The sequence below is a fragment of the Labrus mixtus genome, chromosome 20 (genome assembly GCF_963584025.1).
Source record: "Labrus mixtus chromosome 20, fLabMix1.1, whole genome shotgun sequence".
Lineage (NCBI taxonomy): Eukaryota > Metazoa > Chordata > Actinopteri > Labriformes > Labridae > Labrus > Labrus mixtus.
In genome coordinates, this window is record NC_083631.1 from 15,276,435 (window position 1) to 15,299,921 (window position 23,487).

Here is a 23,487-nt window from a genome sequence, read left to right on the forward strand (position 1 = left end):
TCGATTAGATCTTCTGCTGTATACTTACAGCTTCCTGGATTTGTGCTTGTATGAAAAGTTACTGTAAAAGCCAAATAAGCAGACACAGTTGATGGATGTATAACCAGAATACCAGAAGGTTTTTCTGTGCAGGTGCAAAGTGTGAACAGTAGGGGGCAGTGTTACCCACCCTCCGCCAGAATCAGCCATCTTTAACTTCCTATTAGCTCATCCAGTTCATCTTTCCTCCTCTCATGCTCTCACCTCAAATGTTTGCTGTCAGTGAGGTTTTTCTTATCTCTAGATGTGAGTCATGTTTAAGTTAACACAGGAGATAAAAGAATGAAGGAGCTTCACCGGCAGACATGCAAGTCTGTGGAAAGGCAACAGGTAACTTTTCAATGTATTTTTATTTATTTATTTAAATGTAGAGTTTAAAGTAAATATTGATTCTACGGGTTCTGCGATGAAATATTTGATAGTCACATTTAACTTAGAGTTTTATTCATCTATGAATTACATTCAGTACAGAAGCAGTTCAGCTCTACTGAAAGGCTCAGGGACCCAAAAACAAATCAGAGCTGGAATTGAAAACATCGCCAGGTTTTTTTTTTTTTTCCTTCTGTTAATTATTTGATGGCAAATTGATCAAAACCTGCGTAGACCGCATGTTCTGGCTGAGCATACTATAAGATAGAATATGAATGTTTTCAAGAAGCTTTAAGCCTTAGGGCCACACTTTCGGTGTTTGTTGATATTTGATTGGTACACATTTAATCCAAACAAAAAGCACATGACATGAGACGGAACTTGGAGTTACTATGATGAAGTTTTAGCTCTTGAGACTGCAGCTCGGGTAGAACAGCGTCTGTTCTGCTGCTTCCTGGACTGAGGAAGGGGCTCCCCACGGATTGTCCCATCTATTTATACTCCCCGCTTAATTCGGAGCGTCGTCCTCAGCTGCCAGTGTGACTACATTTGGAGCGACAGTCCGCGTGGGGAGGGACCGCCGGTCAGGGGGGGGAGGACTGCGGGGACTTTCATGTCCACTTCACGCGGCGTACACTGCATGTAAGTACACAATCAACTTTATTCTACACCCTTTGTCTTGAATTTACAGTTAAATAATCCAAATGAACGTCGACTGGCGCCAAGTTGTAAATATTTGATCACCAGTCACTTATTACGGGCACTCATCTGCTGACCAGCTGAAGCTCGGGCTTCACATTGAACATGGAGGTCATGGTGTTTAGTTACAGTAGCCTACAGAGTTTAATCTTATATTGTAAATAAAATGTCCAAAGCGGCAGAACAGGTTTTACGCACAGTTTACGCACGAATTACGCATGCGTAAAGCTGCAGGAACTTTTAATGTTTATGTTTATACGTTTATTCACCGTGTTACTCAGATGACTTGTATTTGGTTGATAACTTTATTTGAGTTCATTGTGAATTTCTGTAGCTACTCCTGCATGGATTGATCCATTATCAATATTTTTGAAGCCCAAACTTTTCATTGGTCTCTCTGTATGTGTATGCCAATGTGTTTTTAATTAGAAAAGGGATTGTTATTAAATGTTTGTTCCCACATTTCCCTCTTTATCTGTTTGAAATGTTTAGAGATCAAGTAATGCATGAGGGGTTCCACAACTGCAGCTGCTGGTGCCTGTTGCACTCGTCCTTATTTCACTCCTGGACAATGCAGGGCTGCTTGACGTGCATATTCCGGGGAACATACTGGTGTAATTGTCATTTGTGTTTATCTATTTGGTTCAAGTTTGAAGGAACGGACTCTGAGAGTTTGATCTGGAATATTGGAGCTTGTTAGAGGCCTTTAGTGCAGGCTGGCCAGCCAGCAGAGGAGTAGTTAGTTAGAGGTTTAGGTCTCAGAAAAACTAACAATCAGAGGGTACAAATACAGTTTTATAGCACAGCACTGTGTATAGAATGAATTTGTAATTTTTAATTCAATTTAATTTGTAAACATTTGTGGAGGACTTGAGTTTATATCCTCAGATCAGCACTTGGTCTGTTAAACCCTCCTGGACATTTTGATTCCACTTCCTGTGTAGGTGAAGAAAGGCTCCTGTGTGCTCATCCAGCGGCTGTGTTTCTGAGCTAGTGTTAACCACTTGTTGCTGGATTAGAAGCTCATGATCCCGAATGAGCCTGGATGGCATTCTCCCCTCCGAACGACAAATCCTCCAGCTTGTCACGTGGTTTTCGCTCCTTAAGCAAGTGTGGCCAATATCTGCTCTTCCTCGTGTTCCACCAGCAAAAAAAACAGAGGAGCGTGGCGTCAGCGGGACTGAGGATGTTTGGCCGTTTGCTCTCTTTCTAGGTTTGGACAGGGAGGGGATTTCTGCTCTGGGTGGCTGACTGTTTCTGTTCAAAGCACCTGCACACATGTTCTGATGTGCAAACACAAAAAAACAGGCTTGTTGAGCCTGTTGTCTCATGTCAGGGATCACTGAGTCTGACATTTACAGTTATTAAGAGTCTCTGATTGTTATCATTTCTGATCAAAAAAAAGTTGTCAATATTTCTGCATTCCAGTGCAGCAGACCGGCAGCTGTGATGTTTCAGTTGAATTTGCTCCATATGCGTTTCCAGCACCTTGAAGAGAAGCAGCAGACACAAACTTTAAAGTGGCATCTTTTACTTTGTGACCTGTGTTGCCACCAGCAGCTTTCGGCCCGGCTGCAGATCTCTCCTCAGCACTAAGTCCACGGCTCATGTCTCTTTGTTCTGCCTCCATTGTGCTTCCTGCAGCAGGAATGCTGACAGCCACAGTTTTTGGAAAGAGGACAGACACACATGCAAACAGACTTCTATGTTTGTACCTATTTGTCAGCTCACACAGTCACTCATTTTTGAGCCTAGCTGATGGCTACTTGCTGTCTTTAAATGCGAATCCTGTCATATCAGTTCTATATTTAAATGCAATTTACAGCTGCTTCAGGCTTTGTTTGTGTTGTTTATTACATCCAGGCAACCTCATAGCAAACGGGGACTATTTTGGTCAGATCTTGGTGTGTTTATTTAAAGAAATTGTAAGCATACCTAATTTGATTTTTGCCTCTAATCCGACAGATAACACGCTTTATCTTGACAGTCATGCAAGGCTATGCAGTTTGTTAGATACAATTTGAAAAAGGAAACCGTGACAGTGGAAAAGAGCAGCAGGTCTGCAGACTCAGTGCCACCAAAGCCTGGACCCAGAGAGGATTCTGGCTGCTGAGGTGTTGAGTTTCAGTGCAAGGGGAGATTCCTGCATGGCACTGAAGGCTGGTGAGGGTCATCTTACATTGACTCAAGCCGGAGGAGAGACTCGAATGCATGATGCACCTTTTGAGGAGTAAGTTAATATTCTGTGTATCATACCTGTTGGGTGCTTTCTTTTTCAGGGGGATGTTGTCTCACCTACCAAGGAACCAACTATTCTGCAACCACTGAGAAGTGGACTGCCAGCAAAATCTTCAGCTCCTATGGATCTGAAGTTTACCTGAAGAGAGTTTGGCCCGAGTGTTTTTCCTTAGTTGAAAAGTGGATGAAGAACAACACACCTGCCTTGTGTTCCTGAATGTTTTACATTTATTCGAGGAGAATCGATTGAGTCTTTTCTGAGGAAGATGGACGCAACAGAGGTTCCGGCACTGGAGCCCAGATCGGAGCGGATTGCTCGCTACAAAGCCGAGAGGAGGCGAGAACTGGCTGAACGCTTTGGGAACCTGGAGGAGCTTCCTTCCAAGTGGGTTAGGAGAGATGGGAAGGAGGTCCCTGACCCGTCTACACGAGCCCACAGAGGGACACTGAACTCAGACGGCCTCGGTGAAAGAGTCAACGGCAGGAAACGAGGAGTGACAAATGGACTGGAAGTGGACAGCGCAGAGTCTAACCACTTAAGAAGGTGAGTCATGTCTGCAGTGTTGTTCACCTGAATCAGGAGAGTTATGCAAGTATCACAGGCTTCACTTAGGGCTTCAATTATATCCCACAATGCTGTGTGAACTCAACTCACTTTACTGACAAAGATGAGTGCCTTCTTTGCTATGCTAGGCGACATCAAATTTGTGTTTCAATCATCCAGTCGGTTCAATTGGTTTATATGGCTTCACTAGAGAGACAGTGTGTGGATAGAGCCGGAAATCAGGGAGAGAGAGAGAGAGAGTGGGGAGCAACATGCAGGAAGCCCCAGGCTGGACCCGAACCCCTGGCAACAAATCCAACCCATCTAGTATCCATAGAGGCCATACCTGTAGTTTTTTAAGGAGGTCTGGGCCTCTCTGCAGCTCGGGGTCCTCGAGTCATCAAGTTGCTCTGCAGCCTTTTTTTAACTAAATCACACTTAAAGCTACTGTGAGGAGCCTTTGTTAAATGTTGCAAACTTTGTGCACAGAGAGCAACATCTTATTCTTTTCTGATCCTGTCTTGTACATGCATAGGTAATGTTTTCTTCTGAAAAATATTCTGACGTCTACTTTTAACAGTCAAATCAATCAATCAACTTGAATCTTTCGTTGGAAGATGCAAAGATAGGCACTTCAGGTCAGCACACAGGTTCCCCACTGATGATCTTGTAGGTCATTTTGTGGCATCAGTATTCATTTCCATCGGTTTCATGGCAAGTTCAGTAAGTTCATAATTCTAAATCAGAGGCCTGACGTTTTCCCCTCCTGTGGTCTGAGACTTTTTCTTAGAGCTGATCTGCAACATCTTTACAGGAAAAAAAAAAAAAAAAGGTCATATCTTTGCACCTTTCGCAAGCTGCACTTTTATTCAGCAGCTCTTGATGGAAAGGTTCAAGTTTTTGAAAACTGTTTTCCGAGTGGGTGCCTCACCCCCTCGTCCCCCCCCGACCTCCTGCATCATCACCTCCCTTCCCCTCACCCCCACCCCCCCTCCAGGCAGGGTTCCCAGGACTCTGCCAGCATGCTGAGTGGGGAGGGTTGCCTTGTTCCTCTTGGACCCGATGCCCCGCAGCTCCACACTCGTGTGTCGGTGGGCCAGTTAAGGAGCACCCTCCTGCAGCAGACGGGGAGCGAAGCACAGCCCGACAAAGTGTATGATCACCTGCATGTGTGTGTGATCCAGCTGTGTACCTCTCTGGTAGTATCCTCCCCTCACCTCAACCTATTCTCTTTCTACCTTCCGCTCTGTTTATGTGGACACTAGTTGCCCTGATGTTGGGCATACCACATCCTCTCTAGATTTGGCGTCCGAGGGGGGCCGGAGACGCACCCGGCGCTACCTCCCTGGTGGGTCAAGCAGCAGCCGCAAGACCAGCGAGCGCTTCAGGACGCAGCCCATCACCGCCATTGAGATGGAGGAGAGCGGAGGGTAAACGCTGTGTGCTGTGGTGTCTGCACATGAGACACTTTTTTTCTTTTCCTTGGCGAGCTGCTGTTTGTAGTTTTTTGCTGACATATTTTAACAGAAGTGTTTTTTTTAGTTTCAACTGCTTGTTTTCTGAAGAGGAGGCTTTTAAATAGCCGATTGTTTATGTTAGATATTTGCTTTTCCCTCATAAAAGACTAAGTCATACCTCATTCTTACCTTAATGACTGCTGTGGTTTTGCATTTGTTTACCCTCCTTCATAATCTCTACAGTGCTGCTTTACCCAGCATGCAAATAGGACACAGTATCTTGATAGCTTGAAGCACAAAGACATGTACTGTGAGCTGGGAGAAGGATCAAAAGACAGCGTGCAGGAGCCGGGAGTTTAGGTTGACATCGCCTCCCTGCTTGTATTTGACAGACTGAGCTCACACTTTGCTTCTGTTCTCTCCTTCAGGCTGGTGGACGCAGAGGAAGAGGAGAACCGTAAAGGTAAATGACAAACACAACCTGATAACCTTTTGTAAGATATCAACAACAGAGAGAACATTAATACCCAAAATGGGAAACACTGAATACAGTTTAAGTTTTTGGTTTTAAGACCAGACTTCCAAAGCGTGGGATGTTTTATAATGCATCCCATTTTAGATGTTTAGTTTGAACAGGATGTTATTGTAGCTTCTTCAGATCAGAGATACCAATGTGGTCCCTATGTATGCCATCTGGGAGATAGCTCACAGCCTCACAGAAAGGATTCAAGTCTCTTGTCATGGTGAATACTTTGTGCCTTTACTGTATGTGCTACAGCCGGCTTTCTCTGAACAAAATTCAAATATCAATGCACATAGATAGTGGTTGTAAAGGGTGGCTCAGGGATTATGTGTTAGATTGTAATCAGTAGGGAAGCAGCTGTTTTATCACCAGCTTTAGTGACATGCTTTCTGTTGGACAGGCAGGTGCCAAACACCACAATTAGCTAGCTTGCTAAATCATCCCCATTTCCATTACAACAAACGTAATATTCTTAGATAGCTTCAAATGTAGGTACAAGGAGGTAGGTATGATGAGTCAAGGAGGAGGGGCCCGTTTTTTAAAGTTGTGTTTAAAAGCTGCAACAAACATGGCTACTTTTAAATTAGTGTTTCACCAAAAGTACCAAGACTACCTCTACATTTACCTTACAACACATACAAGTCTTACTTTCAAAATATGACTATAGGACATGTTCTCTTTTCAGTTCTGCTGCTGCTTTTTAAGAAGCGTAGTTAAACTAGCTCATCATGCATAGAGCTAGTTTAGACTACTTTCAATGTGGATTGGTGTTTAGTCGAGTGATTCCAAAAATCCACCAAGGCACCCCGCATCCACAAGGTGAAGAGATAAATCCGACAGCCTGAGATGATTAATAAGGGAGGGAGAATCCTTAACTTTGAGAAATGTTTAGACTTTTATTTTCAACATTGTATATTTGTATCGTTTGGAAGAGTGACTCAATCGGAGAAGTTCAAGACAAAATAACTTAAACCCCGTATCAATCTAAAACTTCATTAAGGGATCCAAAACACGGTCTTGTATAGTTGTGTTTTAATAAGATTGTCATGTGTCCTGTCAGATACTACCTTTAATATGAAATGACATTGTTCACTTTAGCTGTCAGTAAATATAGTGGTGTTAAAACAGAGTGTTTCCTTCTTCTTATTATTATTGAGAAGTATAGTTAGAACAAACTGTGAACACGGTTATTTGTAAATCCTGCTGACATGCTGATTTATTTCTTTTCTTACAGCTGACGTGAAAACAGATGACCGAGCCAAAATGAGCGTAGCAGCCAAGATGTCTTTGTTTAAAGTGAGTCTATGTTGGTCTGAGCTATGAAACAGGATCCTTGTTGCTGTTTACGACCTGCTGCTTTTCTTCTGCGTTCTGTTTGTCCCACTGTCTCCTGCAAAAAGTCATTCTGTGTTCACGCCGTAGAAATAAGTCTATTGATGTTCTCCGTGTGAAAGTGAAAGTGACAGCTTGATATTTTATGTTTACTCACGACAAATAATCTGTTATGCGGGCGTCAGATGTGAGGTTAACTCGTCTAACCAGAATTACTCCCATTAGTTACTCCACGACCAGTAACCTTCTTGGGTCAGTTGCTGCCCTGTCATGTAGCAGCCAATCATCTCCAAATATTCACCTGTCCATGAGTTCAGAAGAACATCTATGCTTGCAGCTTTAAGTTGATTTATTTTCCAACATAGCATTTAATTTCACTTAAAAAGTAGATTATTCTCAGCCCCTAACATGACCCTTATAGTTGAAACAGACGACCTTATCACTTCCCTCCACGCTCATGTTTTCAAGTCGTTGGCCCTGTGGTTGCTAAGACAACAAAGGTTGCTTTCTGTTTTTCTGAGAGCCTGGTAACCACCAATCACACGGGACGGACTACATGCAAACCTGATATCAATGCTCTAATAAAGGCAGAGTAAACCCCCCTGTAGTATTAATAGGCAGGCTTTGTAATAGTCAGGATGGAACCAGGCTGTGTCTCCTCTCAATGAGTTTCTCTCTTGTTTATCTCAGTTTTTTCCTCTTTGCCTTCTTTGTGTCCTCCATTAAGGAGTCTTTTTTTTAAAAAATCTTTTGCAGGGTGCAGTTTACAAAACTCCACTAGTTCCACAAATCATCCTAACTGCTGTCCAGAGATGACTAATAGGGGAGGGGAAAGTGTCTTGTACTTCCTGATTTAGTTGCTCAGGCGTGGACATGCTTGCATTTAGAGTTTTAGTTACCGTCAGTTGATCATACCCAATCAAACAACTTTGTTAATCCCATTGGGAGCAATTATTAGTTTTGGAACAAAGACAAGCACAGCCACATGGAAATTATGCAAGAGATGAATAATAGCAAGGGATGAATACTCGTAAATAAACCATAAATACCTGTTTGCAGTAAGATTTTGTAGTGAAATAAAAGCTTCATTTTGAGAGACATAGTTTTCACTTGACAGGGACTCGCAATGATTTGACAAATGTAGAGTTAGCCTCTAAGATGCAGTGAAATACAAACATAAAGTTGCACAAGCACCTTGAATAAATTCTTCATGGGAGTGCCAGTAGTCTAGTGGTTAGTGGGCACGCCCCATGTACGGAGGCTACAGTCCTCCATTTGGCAGCTCAGGTTCAAATTCGACCTGTGGCTCCTTCCCTGCATGTCATTCCCAACTTTCTCTCTCCCTCTCTTTCTCCCATTTCTGACTCTATCCACTGTCCTGTCTCTAAAATAAAGGCTCAAAAAGCCCCAAAAATAGTTCTTCAGTACAGTTCTTGTTACTGTATTTAGATACATTTCACCACAGAATATGCTCAGTGGTATGTTTCTTTACCATTTAAAATAGTTGACATTATGGACTGAACAAAGTGTAGTTTGTAAGACAGTATTGAACAGCCAAGGAGAAAGAGCTCGTTCACCTCAGCTGCTCACCTTTCAGTCTCGAGTCTTATGTTGAGCCAGTGCTGAGCCCGCAGAACACAAACCTGATCTTGTTGAGGGATATGAATGGTCAAACAGGTGCAGCCCCTGGATCCATGCTACGGTGTGTCTGCACGTATTAAAAGAAGGACCACATTTATAGTGCTGTTAATACACGTCTAAATCAGTCGTTTTGTCTCTTCCCCAAGACAAAGGCATGTTGTAGATTCTCTCTTCAGCTGTAACATTCCTTCATTTCACCTCATGCATAGTGTGCAGCATCAGGTGAAAATGTGGCAGCCGCTGTTTAATCATTAGCACCCATAGCGGTAGTGTTATAATAAGCCTGCTGCTGCGTGGAGGCAGGCAGAGGTAACTGAAGCCGGCGGAGCTCTGGTTTCACTGTGACCTGTTGAGCTGCCATTTCTATCTGCTTTATTCACCCGCCATACGACCCGCCTCCCCTCCCTCCATCTGTCCATACAAATAGAACAGGAGACATCAGGAGAGGGACTTTTCACTGCCATTTTTGTGCTCTCCTTTTATTACTAATTTAGGCTGTTGGCTGAGGCTGCTGTTTGACCTGGACTGTGGGGTCTCACCTGAATGAAAAAGACCACCGTCAGTCGTCATGTGTCTGATATTAACATGTTTGTTCGTCTCCTCTTCTTCTAGGAGCTGGAGAAGTCTGCTGCCCCCGAGGCCTCGGCCTTTCTGAAGCCCCGCACAGGCAGCGTGGGTCATGAGCGCAGGGTGCGCCGTGGCAACGACCATCGCTTTCTGACTCAGCCAATCACCTGTGAGGAAATTGTGGCAATCAGGTGGGGGAGCCTAGAGACCACAGTGAGGGAGATTATACAATCAGTCTAAGGAGTACTCATTAAGCAGCATATTTAATTGCCATTTGGTCACATCCTGAGCACAATATGTTCATCATGGTAATAAAAAAATAACATTAAACTACGTTAACTCAACTTGATAACGAGGTTAGTCTTGGTAATAAAAACAAATTAAAAAAGAATATCGCCAGCATTTTCCTGTAATCATAAACTTGTTGAAACATCATGCCACTATGCTTCCCAGAAGTGCCCCTAAACCAGTCCCACCAGTGGAGTCTGAGTGCGTTCAGGCTGAGTCCGTGGAGGACAGTGATGAGAGCTGCAAGCTGAGCATGAGTGAGAAGCTGGCCCTCTTCAACAAGCTTTCCCTGCCGGGGAGGCAGGCGGCGACCCCTGACGACGGGCCCTCCGAGAGACGAAGGCAGAAGGGGGCTCGGTACCGCACACAGCCCATCACAGTGGAGGAGGTCAGCCTGGTGAGGAGCTGAGCCGAAACATAGAGAGCTATATATGAATATCTATACGGCTGTGATTAACAGACTGCAGCCTATGTAACAGCACTGTTTCTTTGTGATATCGCTTAAATACCATTTGTCTTTAAAACCTTGTTCCTTGTCCCCCGTTCAGCTCCAGAAAGGCCCTGTTCAGCTTCCTGTATTCAGTTTGACTCCTCATCTGCACGACAGACAGCAGGCCTCGTCTGTCAACCTAAAACCCAGTGAGCTCCGCCTCTCCCAGCCGAGGCTGGACCCTGGTCCTGTGCACTCGGACCTTGGTAGCCCCACGCAGGAAGGTCTGCCGCGCTACGCGTCGGAGCCGGGCCTGAGAGGAATCCTGAAGAAGAGCTGCAGGACAGAGGCTGGTCGAACAGATGCACCGATCACACATGAACAAAACGGGGGAGGCGTTGAAGAGGCAGCAACACGAGCGAGGACGGAGTGCGCAGAGCTGCAGGAGATTCCTGTACCACCACGGAGAGAGAGAAGAGGGGCTTCAGGCGTAGAGACCGCTGCTCCGTGGAGGCAGAGGGCTCGAAACAGGAGGGAGACCATCGCCTGCACACCGATCAGAGTGTCGTCAGAGCAGGACGGGCCTCAGGAGGAGAGGCCCTGCCAGAGCGTGGCGCAGGAGGTTTCTATTGTGGGACAAAACTCCACTACAAATGGCAGGGTTCAGTAAGTATCCACAACTGAGTTTGTGCATTGTGGTAATATGTTTGGGGGCTCTCTTAGCTTTTTTAAGGATGTAAAATGAACTTAATGCAGTTGATTTTGTAGTTTTGTGATGCATTCATTGGTTTAAAGTATTTGTCGTGTGTCCCAAAGGCATCAACTCGAGAAGGAGAGTGATGGGAATATAAATGAAGAAACCACAGGGACGGGGCGTGTTCAGGTGACACAGGGAGACGACAGCGTGAAAATGCAGGAGATGACAGACACCAGCAGGTGCAAGGTAAGAAAACAATCAGAAATAGTTTGCTGATATCGTCTTCAGCTGTAGAAGTGCCGTCGCTTTGCCTCGGCGATGCGACCACTGCATTCTTTGATGCCTGATTGTTTGTAATTGGATGGATGGATGGCATCATTACGCCATCCATTTGGTCATGGACTTATAAAATGAAAAGTGCTGTCAGGCTCTTTATGGGTTTGTTGTCTCTTTCTATTCTGTTCTCACTGGAGGGAACAGATATTTAATCATGGTCAGTAATTTTTACTGTCTTATTTTACAAGAGGAGCACTGTCCTTACAAAATAAGAACAAACTGGACAAAGTTGTTAAACTAGGCAGCAAGATAACTGGGAAGCAAATGTGCAGCATTTCTTTCCTGACAGACCGGTACACACTGAATTTAGCCATCAAGATTACAGCTGACCCTCTGCACCCCCTTTGGTCAGAGTATGAACTCTTGAATTCAGGGCGCAGGTACAGAATGCCCAGGACGAACTCGGCACTCTGCACTTTAATTAACTTGCTGAAATCCCTCATTGAATCATGTGATGCTTTTGTGTGTTTTTATGTGTTCTTATGTGCTGTCCTGTAAATTTTTGTTTGTATTGTGTTTTTTTAGCTCTCTGTGCAAGGCAATTTCCCCTAGGGGCAATAAAGGTTTCATTCATTCATGGAAGTCTTGCTTAAATGTTTGTATCGCCTTTATTATGTCCATATTAGAAGGGTTTTCAATGTCTCAGCATTATCTGAGTTAACGCTTTCTGCTTGACCTGCTACACCTCCGTCTGCGATGTCAGACCCAGACATGTTAACTTCATAAACGAGCACTCTTCAGTTGTTTGACACTGGTCATTTGAAATGTACACATGCCTTAAAAGTATTCTGGAAACAGCATTTTGCTCTAAATGATCATGAGGAGGAGTGTGGTTGCCTGATAGAGAGGTTGTTGGGTTCACTCGGGCTGCCATCCTTAAATCCAGAAGTAGATTTTCATTTGTCGTTCCAGTGAAACCAGATATGCCGCGTCTCTTAGCAACAGTGCTGTGGGTTTGTTAGGTGCTAAGTGTCTTGATTTCAGATCAGACATACCAGCTAGTGTTTATGTACTGAGATGGCTTCGACTGTGTGCGAACAACATGAGGAATGTAAACAGACAGATTATTTGTTTCCCTTTTTATTTCTATTGTTTGACCTCAGCTGTGCCACAGTGACAGAACATGTGTGTACAAAAATGTGTGTATTGTCTGAGTCTTCTTTTCCTATTATGTTCATTTTTATTTTATGTACACTTTTTTAAATATTTTAATATGTTTCCTGTTATTTTTATGATCTGAACCCCTGTTTGTCCCATACTGCCCCCTGTAGGAGGAGACACAAAATGCTCATGTGGAGAGTGTCAGCGCTGAGTGCTGGGTAAGTCTCAAACTCGTGCCATGAAATGCACAACTCTCCATTATGTATCTCCATTACTAATTTGACAACAGCTTTAGCCGGCCCCTCTCTCTCTCTCTCTCTCTTCTAACTCCTCTTCTCTCGCAGGAACCCGTCTTTGCCTCTGTCTTTTCTAGCGGTACACCCCAATATATCATGTGTTTCAACCAGGTAATAGTCTGAGCCGCTGCATGGCAGGTTTAACCACTGCTGCTTTTTGGTTTGCAGTGATTTGTATGCAGTGAAAAGTTTTTACAGATGACGTGTGAAGATTCACTAACGAGTGATCCATCACAGCCCACAGTCCCAATCTTATGTCTGATAATAGTGTTTCTCTAACTCGTGCCAGTCTTTGGTTCTTGTGGTTTCTGAATGTCTTTCATTGACCTTTTTAAAACTTGAAAATGTCTGTACCCCCTTTCATTAGGGATTTTAAGATTAAGCTGATATTGGGTATCCTAGTGTAGTACATGAAATCGGTCTTGGTCTCAAGACCGGCCTCAAGACCACTTTCTCTCAGACTGTGCGGGCTCCAGATTTTAAATCAAGACCACCAGTGAGAGTCTATTTTTCCAAATCTTTACTGTGATTAGAAGGGAAATGCCTCTTTCTAAAAGAACAAATAACTTTAATTGACTCGTGGTTTGATTTTTATCCCCTGGTTACGGTCACAACCTTCCCGGTATGACGGTCTAAGTGAGTGACACGCCCCCTGCATACAAATTGATGATTTTTCATGGTTATTTACGGTCTTGGTCTTGTCTCAGCCTTGCCCTGTTTTGGTCTTGGTCTTGACTTGGTCTCGAACCCTTAATGTCTTGGTCTTGTCTCAGTCTCGGAGCATTCTGGTCTCGGATATGTCTTGGTCTTGTTTAATGTGGTCTTGACTACAGCACTCGAGTTCCCTTCTTTGATACGAGTACTGATAATAATATACATAATATTGGTTGAAAAACACTGATTGCTGACCTAATGCTAGCTTTGACTTACACGACAAACTCCACTAACACCATGCTGTTGTTAAACTAAACCTGTTGACTTTCTGAGGGGCTAATTGGTTAAAGTATCAGATCAGATTGGCGTACCAATAAAGCATTTTAGTTGGTATCAGGGGGTGACAAAGCAACCAAAATCCTCCTTTAATAATGCATTCAGGCAACCTTTCAAAACATTTTATATTCTCAGCTTTGTTTTTGTCCCAAAATCAAAAGTGCAATCATTGTTTCTGCAAGACGACATGTTAAAATCAGACATACAATGTCATGCTATGATGTCGTCCAGTGACTCATCAGAATGTACTGTTATTTGAAGCGTGCATTTTAAATGGTAAACCCAATCCCTAAATCATTTTGCACTTCAAACTGAAATGGTCTCGTAAACTTATCTCTGACAAGTTTAGCAAACAGTGGACCCTGCTTGCGACCCTGTTTGTCGTTTCCAAATGAATCCCACTTGTAAAACCTTTATTCTGCATCATAGGTTTTCCCCTGGTCATGCACGTCTGCCTTCACACCCCATTCTGAAGTATTCACACGTTATCTCGCCAGCCAAGTTTGTCTCCTTTTATTTCCCTCTCAGACGAGTCTTTCCTTCGAGGCACAGGAAGTCGCCTCTCCTACCAAGAACCCGATCCAGCCCCAGTGGAGACAGAAGGTGACAGAGGCTGGTATTACTTTTAAATCTTTTCATGGTTTTGATATATAACTCTACAGAAGAGCTCATCTGTATCTCACTTTAACACATCTGCTTCTGTACAGGCTAATGGAGCCGAGGATGAGCTCCAGGTAGACAAACCCAAAGACGTGAACGCCTGTAACGACACGAGACCTTCCATAGACGCTTCATTATGCACAGATGGAGGTTAGACCAGGACTTTTTTTGATTGATTAAAAATATGATTAAAAATATTTATTTTTGTTTCTGTCTAAACTGTCTCGTCTGTTCGCCTAACAGAGACCTCCATGCAGACATTGGAGCAGTTTGAAGGTAAAATCATGTGAAGACTCGTGACTATGAGGTGTTTAAGTCTGCAGTATTTTGAGTTTCTGTTATGTTTCCTGTCCCTCTTATCAGATCCACAGACCTCACAATCCCCGGTGTCTCCACCCCACGTGAAGGAGGACACCCCTGTGGACGAATCAAATGCTTTTGATGCAGGTTTTTACGGGGATCAGTCACCTCCATCTGCCTGCGCCCTCCCGCCATGTGATGACATCGCTGCTCCAGAGAGCGAGCAGGACCTGGACGTCCTGTGCCAGACCAACACACCTATGTGAGCCTGTTATTACCACAGCTTCTAGCATTACTAGCCTGTGCTATCAAGTTTTGCACGCAGCAATTCTTTTCTTGAAGTTAGCAGACACTTTATATAACTTTAAATGCTTCAGGTGCAATTGACCAATCGTGCTCGTACTTTTACTTAAGTATCATTTAAAGTGCAGGACTTTGATGTTGAGCATATATCTTGTAACTCCTCCATCAGTGCTGACTCTGTTAAAGCGTGTGTTGTATATCTTCTTCGCAGGCTGACTTCCACTGTAGCGGAGCACCGGCGTTCGGTGCGTCCATCGCGTCGGACCCAGGGCTCCAGAAATCCTCTGAGGGCTCTGGCTGCGAGGGAGGACGTCAGGCAGGACTACATGGGCGAGAGAGCCAACAACGCTTCTGAGGAGAGGATGGAGGCAGAGAACAGTCAGTGGGACTCTGTTGCATGTTTCTTATGTCCTTTCTTTTACTTTGTCTTTCTAGTTTAGCATATTTTTCTTGTGTTTTTATTCCACACAGGGTCCAAAAACTCCGATTCACATCTGGACAGACCAGAAGACCTCTCTTCCTCAGATGCTGTGACCACAAAGTCTTATCCTCCCTTCAGCAGCCTGATGCTCATCCACACGAAAGGTCTGAAAAGAATTTGGTTTATGCGGTTTATTTAAAGATGTCTTTGTGTCCAGGTCTTTTTTTAACTGGTGCCTGTGGGGACAGGTAGGCGGCATGTCCAGGTGCGTCTGGTGGAGCCCTTGGTTCGTTCACTGAACAGTGGAGACTGCTTCCTGCTGGTCTCTCCAGAGCATTGCATCCTGTGGAGTGGAGAGTTTGCCAACGAACAAGAGAAAGCCAAGGTACCACAGAGAACAACAGTATAACATTTAATGCTTCCTTTTCCAGGATAGAAGGTTGATTGCATTAAATTACAGGGTGCCACGGTATAATATGTTTACAGAGTGTAAGACATTTTGCATGAAGCACAATAGAAAAAGAGAACATGTCCAAGAAGAAATTAATGAAATAGGACACTTTAAACCCCATTTTAGGCTCAACAGACCCCTCTTAAGCCCGGCATAAACTGTACGATTTCAGGTCTATTTTTGAATTTCAGCCCAATTACCCGGAGTCAGTCGTGCAGTGTACACTGATGCATGAAGGTAGATCACTATTCAAACAGCTGCTCCCAATCAGTCGGATACATTTTGGTCTCGCTTGATATTTTCCTCATATGACTGCACCCAATCTCACAGTGTGAGCCGAGCCACGAGCTGATTCCCTGACTCTCGGACCTTCCCCCGTTTTACCTGCACAAACTGACAGACAGCGTCTGAAATCACGATGGGAACAGCAGACATGCCCTTTTTCTTTTTCTCCCCCCTCCTATCCTGAAAGAAGTAGGCCTGTGGCAGAGATATCTGCGGACCACTCAAGTCACTCAGCAAAGATCTATAAATTATTTCTCAAAACATTTCTAAAAATGGTCTCCTGAATTTCTTTACCTAGTTGTCAGATGGATAGTTTACATGTTTGTTGTTGAATACATTAGCATACGCCTCTTCTGCAGCTGTATTAGATACCTTCTTTTTTTGAACCTTTCAGGGCTCTGAGCTGGCATCGCTCATCCAGAGTCAGGGAGATCTCGGCTGTCAGGCCTCTCAGATCGTCCACCTGGAGGAGGGGCTGAACTGTGACAGCAGCCTGGCTGCAGACTTCTGGAGTCTTCTTGGAGGACGGACACATTACAGAGGTTAGAGGTCTATGTGTCCACTTTCAGGACTACTGTCTCATTCATCTGATCTTTATACAAAAACATACAGATTACACAACAAAACCCGATTTATACATCAAATATTTTGTGCTCAGATGTAGCATCTTCTTTCCCCACAGGAGCCAGTGCAGAAGAGGAGGACGAGCTCTTCGAAAGAGGCATAGCAGATTCTAACTGTGTGTACAGGCTGGTGGAAAACAGACTGGTGCCCCATGAACAGGCCTGGGCTTCCGTCCCAAGCGTGTCCCTGCTGGGCTCCGAGGAGGTCTGACAACTCTTCTGGATTCAACTGTTGCTTTGTCGTTCTGGTTTTGGCTATTATGTTGTTTCTAATTTGATGATTTGTGTGTGTGTGTGTGTGTGTGTGTGTGCAGGCCCTGGTGTTTGATTTCGGCAGCGAGGTGTACCTGTGGACTGGGCAGAATGTTTCCCCCAGCAGGATGAACGTTGCTCTCCATCTGACTCACCAAGTGTGGGTCGGAGCTTATGACTACAGCAACTGTCGAGTCAATCCACTGGATCCCACACAAAGTAACCCTGGCATACCGCTGTGAGTTCTCTCAGCAGAGTGAAGCTTTTAAGTCCATACTTCACAAAGAAAAATAACAGCACATCAGGACTCATTACTGTAACGTTGGAATACATAGAGAACATTTTGGTGCACATAATAAAAGCAGGGGATGTAATTCCACACTGAAAACACAGCATATATTATGAGTTTACTGTGCATGTAGCAGAACTTCACAAGTCAGCAAGTAAGATATTTATTACAAACTTTAAAACCAATGCAAATGCCTTGAAACTCCGTAATGCACATGGAGAAACCCAGGCATACAGTATTGTGTTCACAAGACATGCAGTGAAATTCAAGCTCCACAGGCTGCAGCTGGCAAAAGACAACATTCAACAAGTGGACATAGAGTTTTGCAGCACACAGTGCAAACAGCCGTTCACAAGAAGAGCACAGAACAGAAAAGAGTTCTCACCAAGCTCTTTGAAAAGGTTAAAGGAACACTATTGTCTAAAGTATTGTTTTCTGTAGCATTAAGATTTCCACTGAGTTAATGAACCCCGACCCGTCCATGAAAATCCAACTCCAAATACGAACAAAACAGAAATGTTCACATACTTTTGATCATATATTGAAGTGTACCACAATCACAATCCAAACTGAGACTTTAACTAAGTAGGTTTGCAAATACAAAGAATTTGTCTCTCTGATTGGTTGCATGAAAGCAAATCAATAGAAGTACAATTCATAAAACTTTAATATTATTCATGTTTTATTTTTCTATTAAACAAAATATGTCAAATATTGATTTTAAAAGTGCAGCTAAGTTCAAACCTACAGTGCAAAAATACACATATGACTAGGAATGCTAATTTGATTAGCTTTTTCACATATTATTGAGCAGTAATACAAACTTGTTAGCATCCTTTCCACTTTGGATAATAATTCAAATGGTATTTTACTGCATGTACTCTGGAAAATTCTCCTGCTACTGGATAGACTAAATGATTTGTGTCAGGAACTGTATTTTTATAACTTTTGAGTAGTGACATTGTGTCCCCTTACCTCTAACTCTGTCCACAGGAGTGGGGAGGGGCGTCCCAGCTGGGCCTTATTCGGCTGCGTGTCAGAGCACAACGAGACGGCTCTGTTCAGGGAAAAGTTCCTGGACTGGACTTTCAAGAGCACAGGCAGAGAGGAGGCTGCTTCTGTGAACAAGGAGATGCAGGTTTATCTCATAGAGCGACATTAAAAATCCACACGGCAGCTCACAAAATACCACCAAGGAAAATATCAGTTATCATATCATGACTATATTTTTCTTAACAGCCTGTCACAGTTCCATCTGACCCATCGTCAGACCTTCTGAGCGCCTGCGACGCCAAAGCTCTAGTGTCAGGTGAGTCACTAACAGAAGATAGCTTGGTCCATAACGTGTTGGCCGGCGTCGACGTCCAGAGGGGGCACGGGGTCATCACGCTGGAGGAGGGACTTCAGATGGAGCTGAAAACCATTGCTGTGGACAGCTGGCATGTCCAGGAGTTTGATGACAGTGAAACCCCCATAGAGAGCACGGGACAACTTCATGAAGGAGACTCTTACGTCATCCGCTGGACGTACAACATCAACTCTGTCGGTCAGCCACATTGAAAAGAGATTTAACTATACATTTATTTCCCAAGAATGAAGATGTTGAATTATTAATCTTCACTCGTGTTTTTCTCTGCTGCAGCGGAGATGAACGGTTCTGATGAGTGTGGCAGAGGGGCGAAAGAAAACACTGCCTTGTTCCTCTGGAGGGGCTGTCACTCAAGTGTAAGTGGGCGGGACACAGCAGCTTTCCTGTCCATTGGGATGAATAACCAGGAAGAGTCACAGGTAAAACCTTTGATGACGATAAACATGTACGCTGAACTACAACCCATAGTAATAACACTGCATGTTAAATAAAGGAACTCGAATGACACATCCACTATATTTTAATAGTACCACTTTATTTTATTTTTTTATTACCTAGTGACTCACAGAATATGCTCAGTCTATGTTAGCGGTTAAAAAGTTTGACTGATGCAAAAAAAAAAATCCTGACAGGAATCATAATTAAAGATATTAAGTATGTTTTTAATGGCTTTATGGTCCAAATTAGAACTTTTGGGATTTCTTTGTTTGGACATTCAATAACTAAATTATGAGTGAAAGAAAGCGGCACCAGTTCATAGGACAATGGATAGAGTTGGAAATCAGGGAGAGCGAGAGAGAGAGAGTGGGGAATCACATGCAGGGAAAGAATCCACAGGTCGGATTTGAACCCGGGCTGCCCGCTTCTAGGACCACAGCCTACATGGAGCACCCAAACTAACCACACGGCCAGTGGCGCCCCGTTTTACTGCTTTAATGGGGAGAACTGCAACACCAGAGATGCAGCCTAACTGATTAAAACACTTGGGTTGCAGCTGTTTTTCCCGTTCAGTTGGAGAGGGTAGATGTTTGAGTTTTAAGGCTTATACGTGTGACAACCAAGAAGGTGCGAAAAAGGGAATAATAAGTCAGGAGAAATTGAAGAGAATTGGAACTCTGTAAGGAAACAGAGAAAAGACAATGGAAAAACAGGAATCTTCAGAAAACATCAGGAGGGTTGAAAAGTATGATTTTCACTGCAAATGCCACAAATCTCCTAACAGAACTTTTTATTAATACTCTTGCTGTTATCAGTTACAGCATGGTGCTTTTTCTAGTTAAGTAATGCGTTTGCTGTGTTGTTTTCCAAAGGTGGTGGTTCCTCAAGGAAAAGAACCTCCCTGTTTCCTGCAGCTTTTCCAGGGAGGCCTGGTCATTCACAAAGACAAGAGAGAGGAGGTGTCCACTAAAACAGGTGAGGAAGCCTACAGGTATTTTCCCTTCCTGTTTTTCTTTTTTTATTTGTTTAAAGTAAGTATTCTCCTCTGTCTCTTGTTGCAGAGTGGCGTTTGTTCTGTGTGCGTGGAGAGCTCCCAGAGGAGGGCTCTCTGTTAGAAGTGGACTGCTGTTGTTCTGGTCTAAGATCGAGGGGCTCTGTTGTGCTGCTCAACAGCCAGCAGGGGGTGCTGTATCTCTGGAATGGCTGTAAAGCTCATGTCAGCACAAGAGAGGTCGGCAAGCGGGTGGTGGAGCGTCTAACTGAAATGTAAGACACATACAATGAGTAAGAAGAAAATGTAGACGTCAGAGACAATTTTAACATTAAATAATTATTTTCATCAGGTGTCCACCCGAGCTGGGTCTGAGCAAAAGCTGCCCCGTGAAGGTGCAGGTGGTGGAGGAAGGTTCAGAGCCTGCAGACTTCTGGACAGCGCTGGGACAGATGGACAGAAAAGCATACGACTGCATGCTGCAAGGTAGAAGAGCGCTTTAGCTTTTTTTAAATTCTCTCTGCACAGAAAAAAAATCAGTTCAGCTTATTGCATGTCTTCTTTCGTTTCAGATCCAGGGAAGTATAACTTCACACCTCGCCTCTTCCACCTGAGCGCCACCTTAGGGAGTTTACAGGCTGAAGAACTGCAGAGCCCGACGCGGCTGCCAGGGCTCGTGATGGCGATGCCCTTCACCCAGGAGAGCCTGTACGCTGTCCCACAGCCAGGTGAGAGGACAGCCAACTGTTCACATCGGACAAATAAGGATCTTCTCAAGTCATCCGTGATTAAACTCCTAAAGAACATCTTGTAAAAAAGAAGATAAGAAAACATGAAAATGATAAAACATAAAAACATGAATCAACCTGGAACATTCTTTCCCCTCTGGACGGCGTTTTCATGACCCTCCAAGGAGAACCAACAGATACTCATTCTTTTATCGCTTTAGCTGTCAGGATTTTGAATGCTGAACAATTTAAAAAAATGTAATTGTCTGAATGCTGCTGTGACTGTGTTTGTTTCCTTTATGTTGTCTTGGCTTCTTCTATCTGTCTGTCTGTCTATCTAAACTTTTCTCTGTTATATTTGTATAACCTTTTCTCTGCTGTGTCCCCTTTTTCTTGCCACAAAAACCCATACTTATGAATCTAATTGTCCAATTTATCCTCTATCTATCTTTCCTGTCCTTCCACCAGCCTTGTTCCTTCTCGACAACCGTCTAGAGGTCTACCTGTGGCAGAGGGGTCAGCCCGAGCAGACGGAGAGCTCTGCCTCAGCCTGGAGCTGCTGGCACAACGAGCGGAGGTGCGCTATGCAGACGGCTCTGCAGTACTGCAAAGGTAAGAGGACACAGTTCAAAAGGAAGGGCTCAGGATGTAAACGGTTGGTACAGTAGTCGTTGATTATTTTTCTCTTGTTATTCAAGAGATGAACCCAAGACGCCCTCCCCAGGCCTACCTCATCCTCGAGGGGGCAGAACCTCTCACCTTCACCAATGTGTTCCCCCGTTGGGAGAGGAGCCACACACAGGTATGAACACCATGAAGTTCTAAGATCAGTTTTAATTTTGAATCACAGCCAGACTTAGAAACTTGTTTGGACATGATGCGTCACTCTTTCCTGTGGCAGCTGTAGACTGAGATCTACAGATTCATAAAGATGGTTGGACAAATATTTAAAAAACTCTTTTTACAGTTTGTAGCAAAATAAGAGGTAAAGATGGGCAAAGTCAAACCTATAACGGAATAGGGTCTTTTAATAACAAGTCTGACATATTACATTTTACATATATATATATATATGTCTTGTCCACCGTTTAAATATTGGACATGTTGATCATATTATTAACTCTTTTATGTGCAGACGCTTTTATGTCACATCTTTGTTCCTAGCAGCGTAAAGCTTTTTAAAGACATATTGATCCTGAGTTTGTCTCAGGTTATGCCCTTCTGCAATGTGAAAATAAATAATTTTCTATCCCCAAACTTTCAATCTTTTGCAATGACAAAAAAAAATATGAAAAGGGGAGGGAAAAAAAAAAAGCAAAAGGTGTGCATTCTCTTACCTCAGAGCCTCCAGCATTCATCCTGTCCCTGATCTCGCCCCTTTGACTGAATTTCAATATCACAAAAATGGACAATAGATCTCTCCACCCAGGACACTGTGGACCTGAATTATTTTTCTCCAAATATCTCTAGATATATAACAGCATCATTTCTTTTCTCTGATTTTTGTTTGATATTGACAGCGTCAGGGTTTGTGCCTTTTTCTATTATGGTAAGGTCCACTACCTTTCAGAAGTTTGGAATTGCCTGACACAAAAGCGGTCCGCTATTTATTTAATAATATACAGTACACCCACCATATACATAATAAAAATCTTTACAGCTATAAAAAATTGATCATTAACAATCAGACTTTAAAGGGGAAGAGGCGCCAGGTATAAAAAGTGTAATCATTACCAATATTATTTATTTTTTGCATCATAAAAGTGAGTAACTGATAATTCATGGTGAGTGAGTCACAGAGTGGAAACAAATTCTTCAAGCAAATTCACAAAACAGAAATATTTCTATTCTTTTGTCCAATCATAACTTCAGTCTCTTGTTTACAGTAATATTCACATCTCTATTTCTTTCCCTGTATGTGTGTTGCTGTCAGGGTGACACAAAGCCGGTGAAGCTGACCTTGGTGCAGGACGCCCTGGCCCAGCTCATGAAGACCCAGTACCCCCTGGATGAGCTGCTGCGGAGCCCCTTACCTGATGGAGTGGATCCCCAGCACCTGGAGGTCTACCTGTCTGATCAAGACTTCCAGGTAACCTGACGGAGGAGCGGCATGTAGTGATGTGTTTCAACCAGCAGCCTGCAGTGTTCACCATTATTTGTATTGAATAAATAATGTTTATAATAAGATGATGAATCCTGAGAGAAGGTGCAGTCTAAGTTAAGAATTCACTTTTCATTCAATATGAATTGATTTTTTTTTTACAAAGATTCCTTCATAAATAAATCACCACGATTATGTTTCAGACTATTTTGGAAATGAAGAGAGATGAATACTTCTCCCTGCCGAGCTGGAAGCAAATTGATCTGAAGAAAAGCAAAGGGCTGCTGTGCTAGACAAGCGGAGGCTGACTGACACTCGTGCAACAGGGACTCCTCCTCCGCAGAGAAAGGAAGATGGCAGGGGGCTATTAGTACCATGTTGCTGCACAAATGACTCCTCGCAACGTCATACAAAGGGGAAAGGAATTCACTTTTATTTATGTCAAATTAGTATGAGTGTGTGGACCTCTTATCAGATGTGGATTTCTCCGTAGCTTTTGTTCAGAGCAACAACAGAATACATTTTTTCCTATGAAACTTCATTTTATCTGTACAAATCAATGAGAATTATAAAGAGAAAGATGTGTGGGAGTGAGGGAAGGAAATCAGTAACAAACTGTGGGATAAGGACGAGAAAAACAAAGGAGTGCTTGCAAAAAAAAAAAAAAGATCAATGCTAATAAACAATGTAAACAAAATAAAAATAAAATGAAAGGCTAACCAGTTTCTA

The 23,487-nt window shown here is 43.4% G+C and overlaps 1 protein-coding gene across 7 annotated transcripts; it reads left to right on the plus strand.

The window, feature by feature from the left end:
* The first annotated feature begins 230 nt into the window (after positions 1 to 230).
* On the plus strand, positions 231 to 23,477 carry svilc (supervillin c). 7 transcript variants are annotated; one of them, XM_061065276.1, is made up of 33 exons: positions 231 to 369; positions 3,387 to 3,889; positions 4,887 to 5,042; positions 5,155 to 5,319; positions 5,775 to 5,809; positions 7,104 to 7,165; positions 9,455 to 9,600; positions 9,863 to 10,094; positions 10,246 to 10,793; positions 10,944 to 11,070; positions 12,432 to 12,479; positions 12,606 to 12,668; positions 14,076 to 14,150; positions 14,255 to 14,357; positions 14,451 to 14,483; positions 14,571 to 14,769; positions 15,022 to 15,188; positions 15,282 to 15,395; positions 15,480 to 15,616; positions 16,362 to 16,509; positions 16,632 to 16,795; positions 16,905 to 17,080; positions 18,125 to 18,269; positions 18,371 to 18,677; positions 18,774 to 18,919; positions 19,811 to 19,913; positions 20,000 to 20,204; positions 20,282 to 20,415; positions 20,502 to 20,657; positions 21,126 to 21,269; positions 21,356 to 21,459; positions 22,591 to 22,746; positions 22,962 to 23,477. In XM_061065276.1, exons 2-33 carry the CDS (start codon positions 3,612 to 3,614, stop codon positions 23,049 to 23,051), a joined length of 4,866 nt encoding a protein of 1,621 aa, XP_060921259.1. In that variant the 5' UTR covers positions 231 to 369; positions 3,387 to 3,611; the 3' UTR covers positions 23,052 to 23,477. The 7 variants fall into 7 exon arrangements, with proteins under 7 accessions (XP_060921259.1, XP_060921258.1, XP_060921261.1 ...); XM_061065275.1 differs by lacking the exon at positions 231 to 369 and adding an exon at positions 948 to 1,050; XM_061065278.1 differs by lacking the exon at positions 231 to 369 and adding an exon at positions 948 to 1,050 and having other exon boundaries at positions 16,650 to 16,795.
* Positions 23,478 to 23,487: the final 10 nt, after the last annotated feature.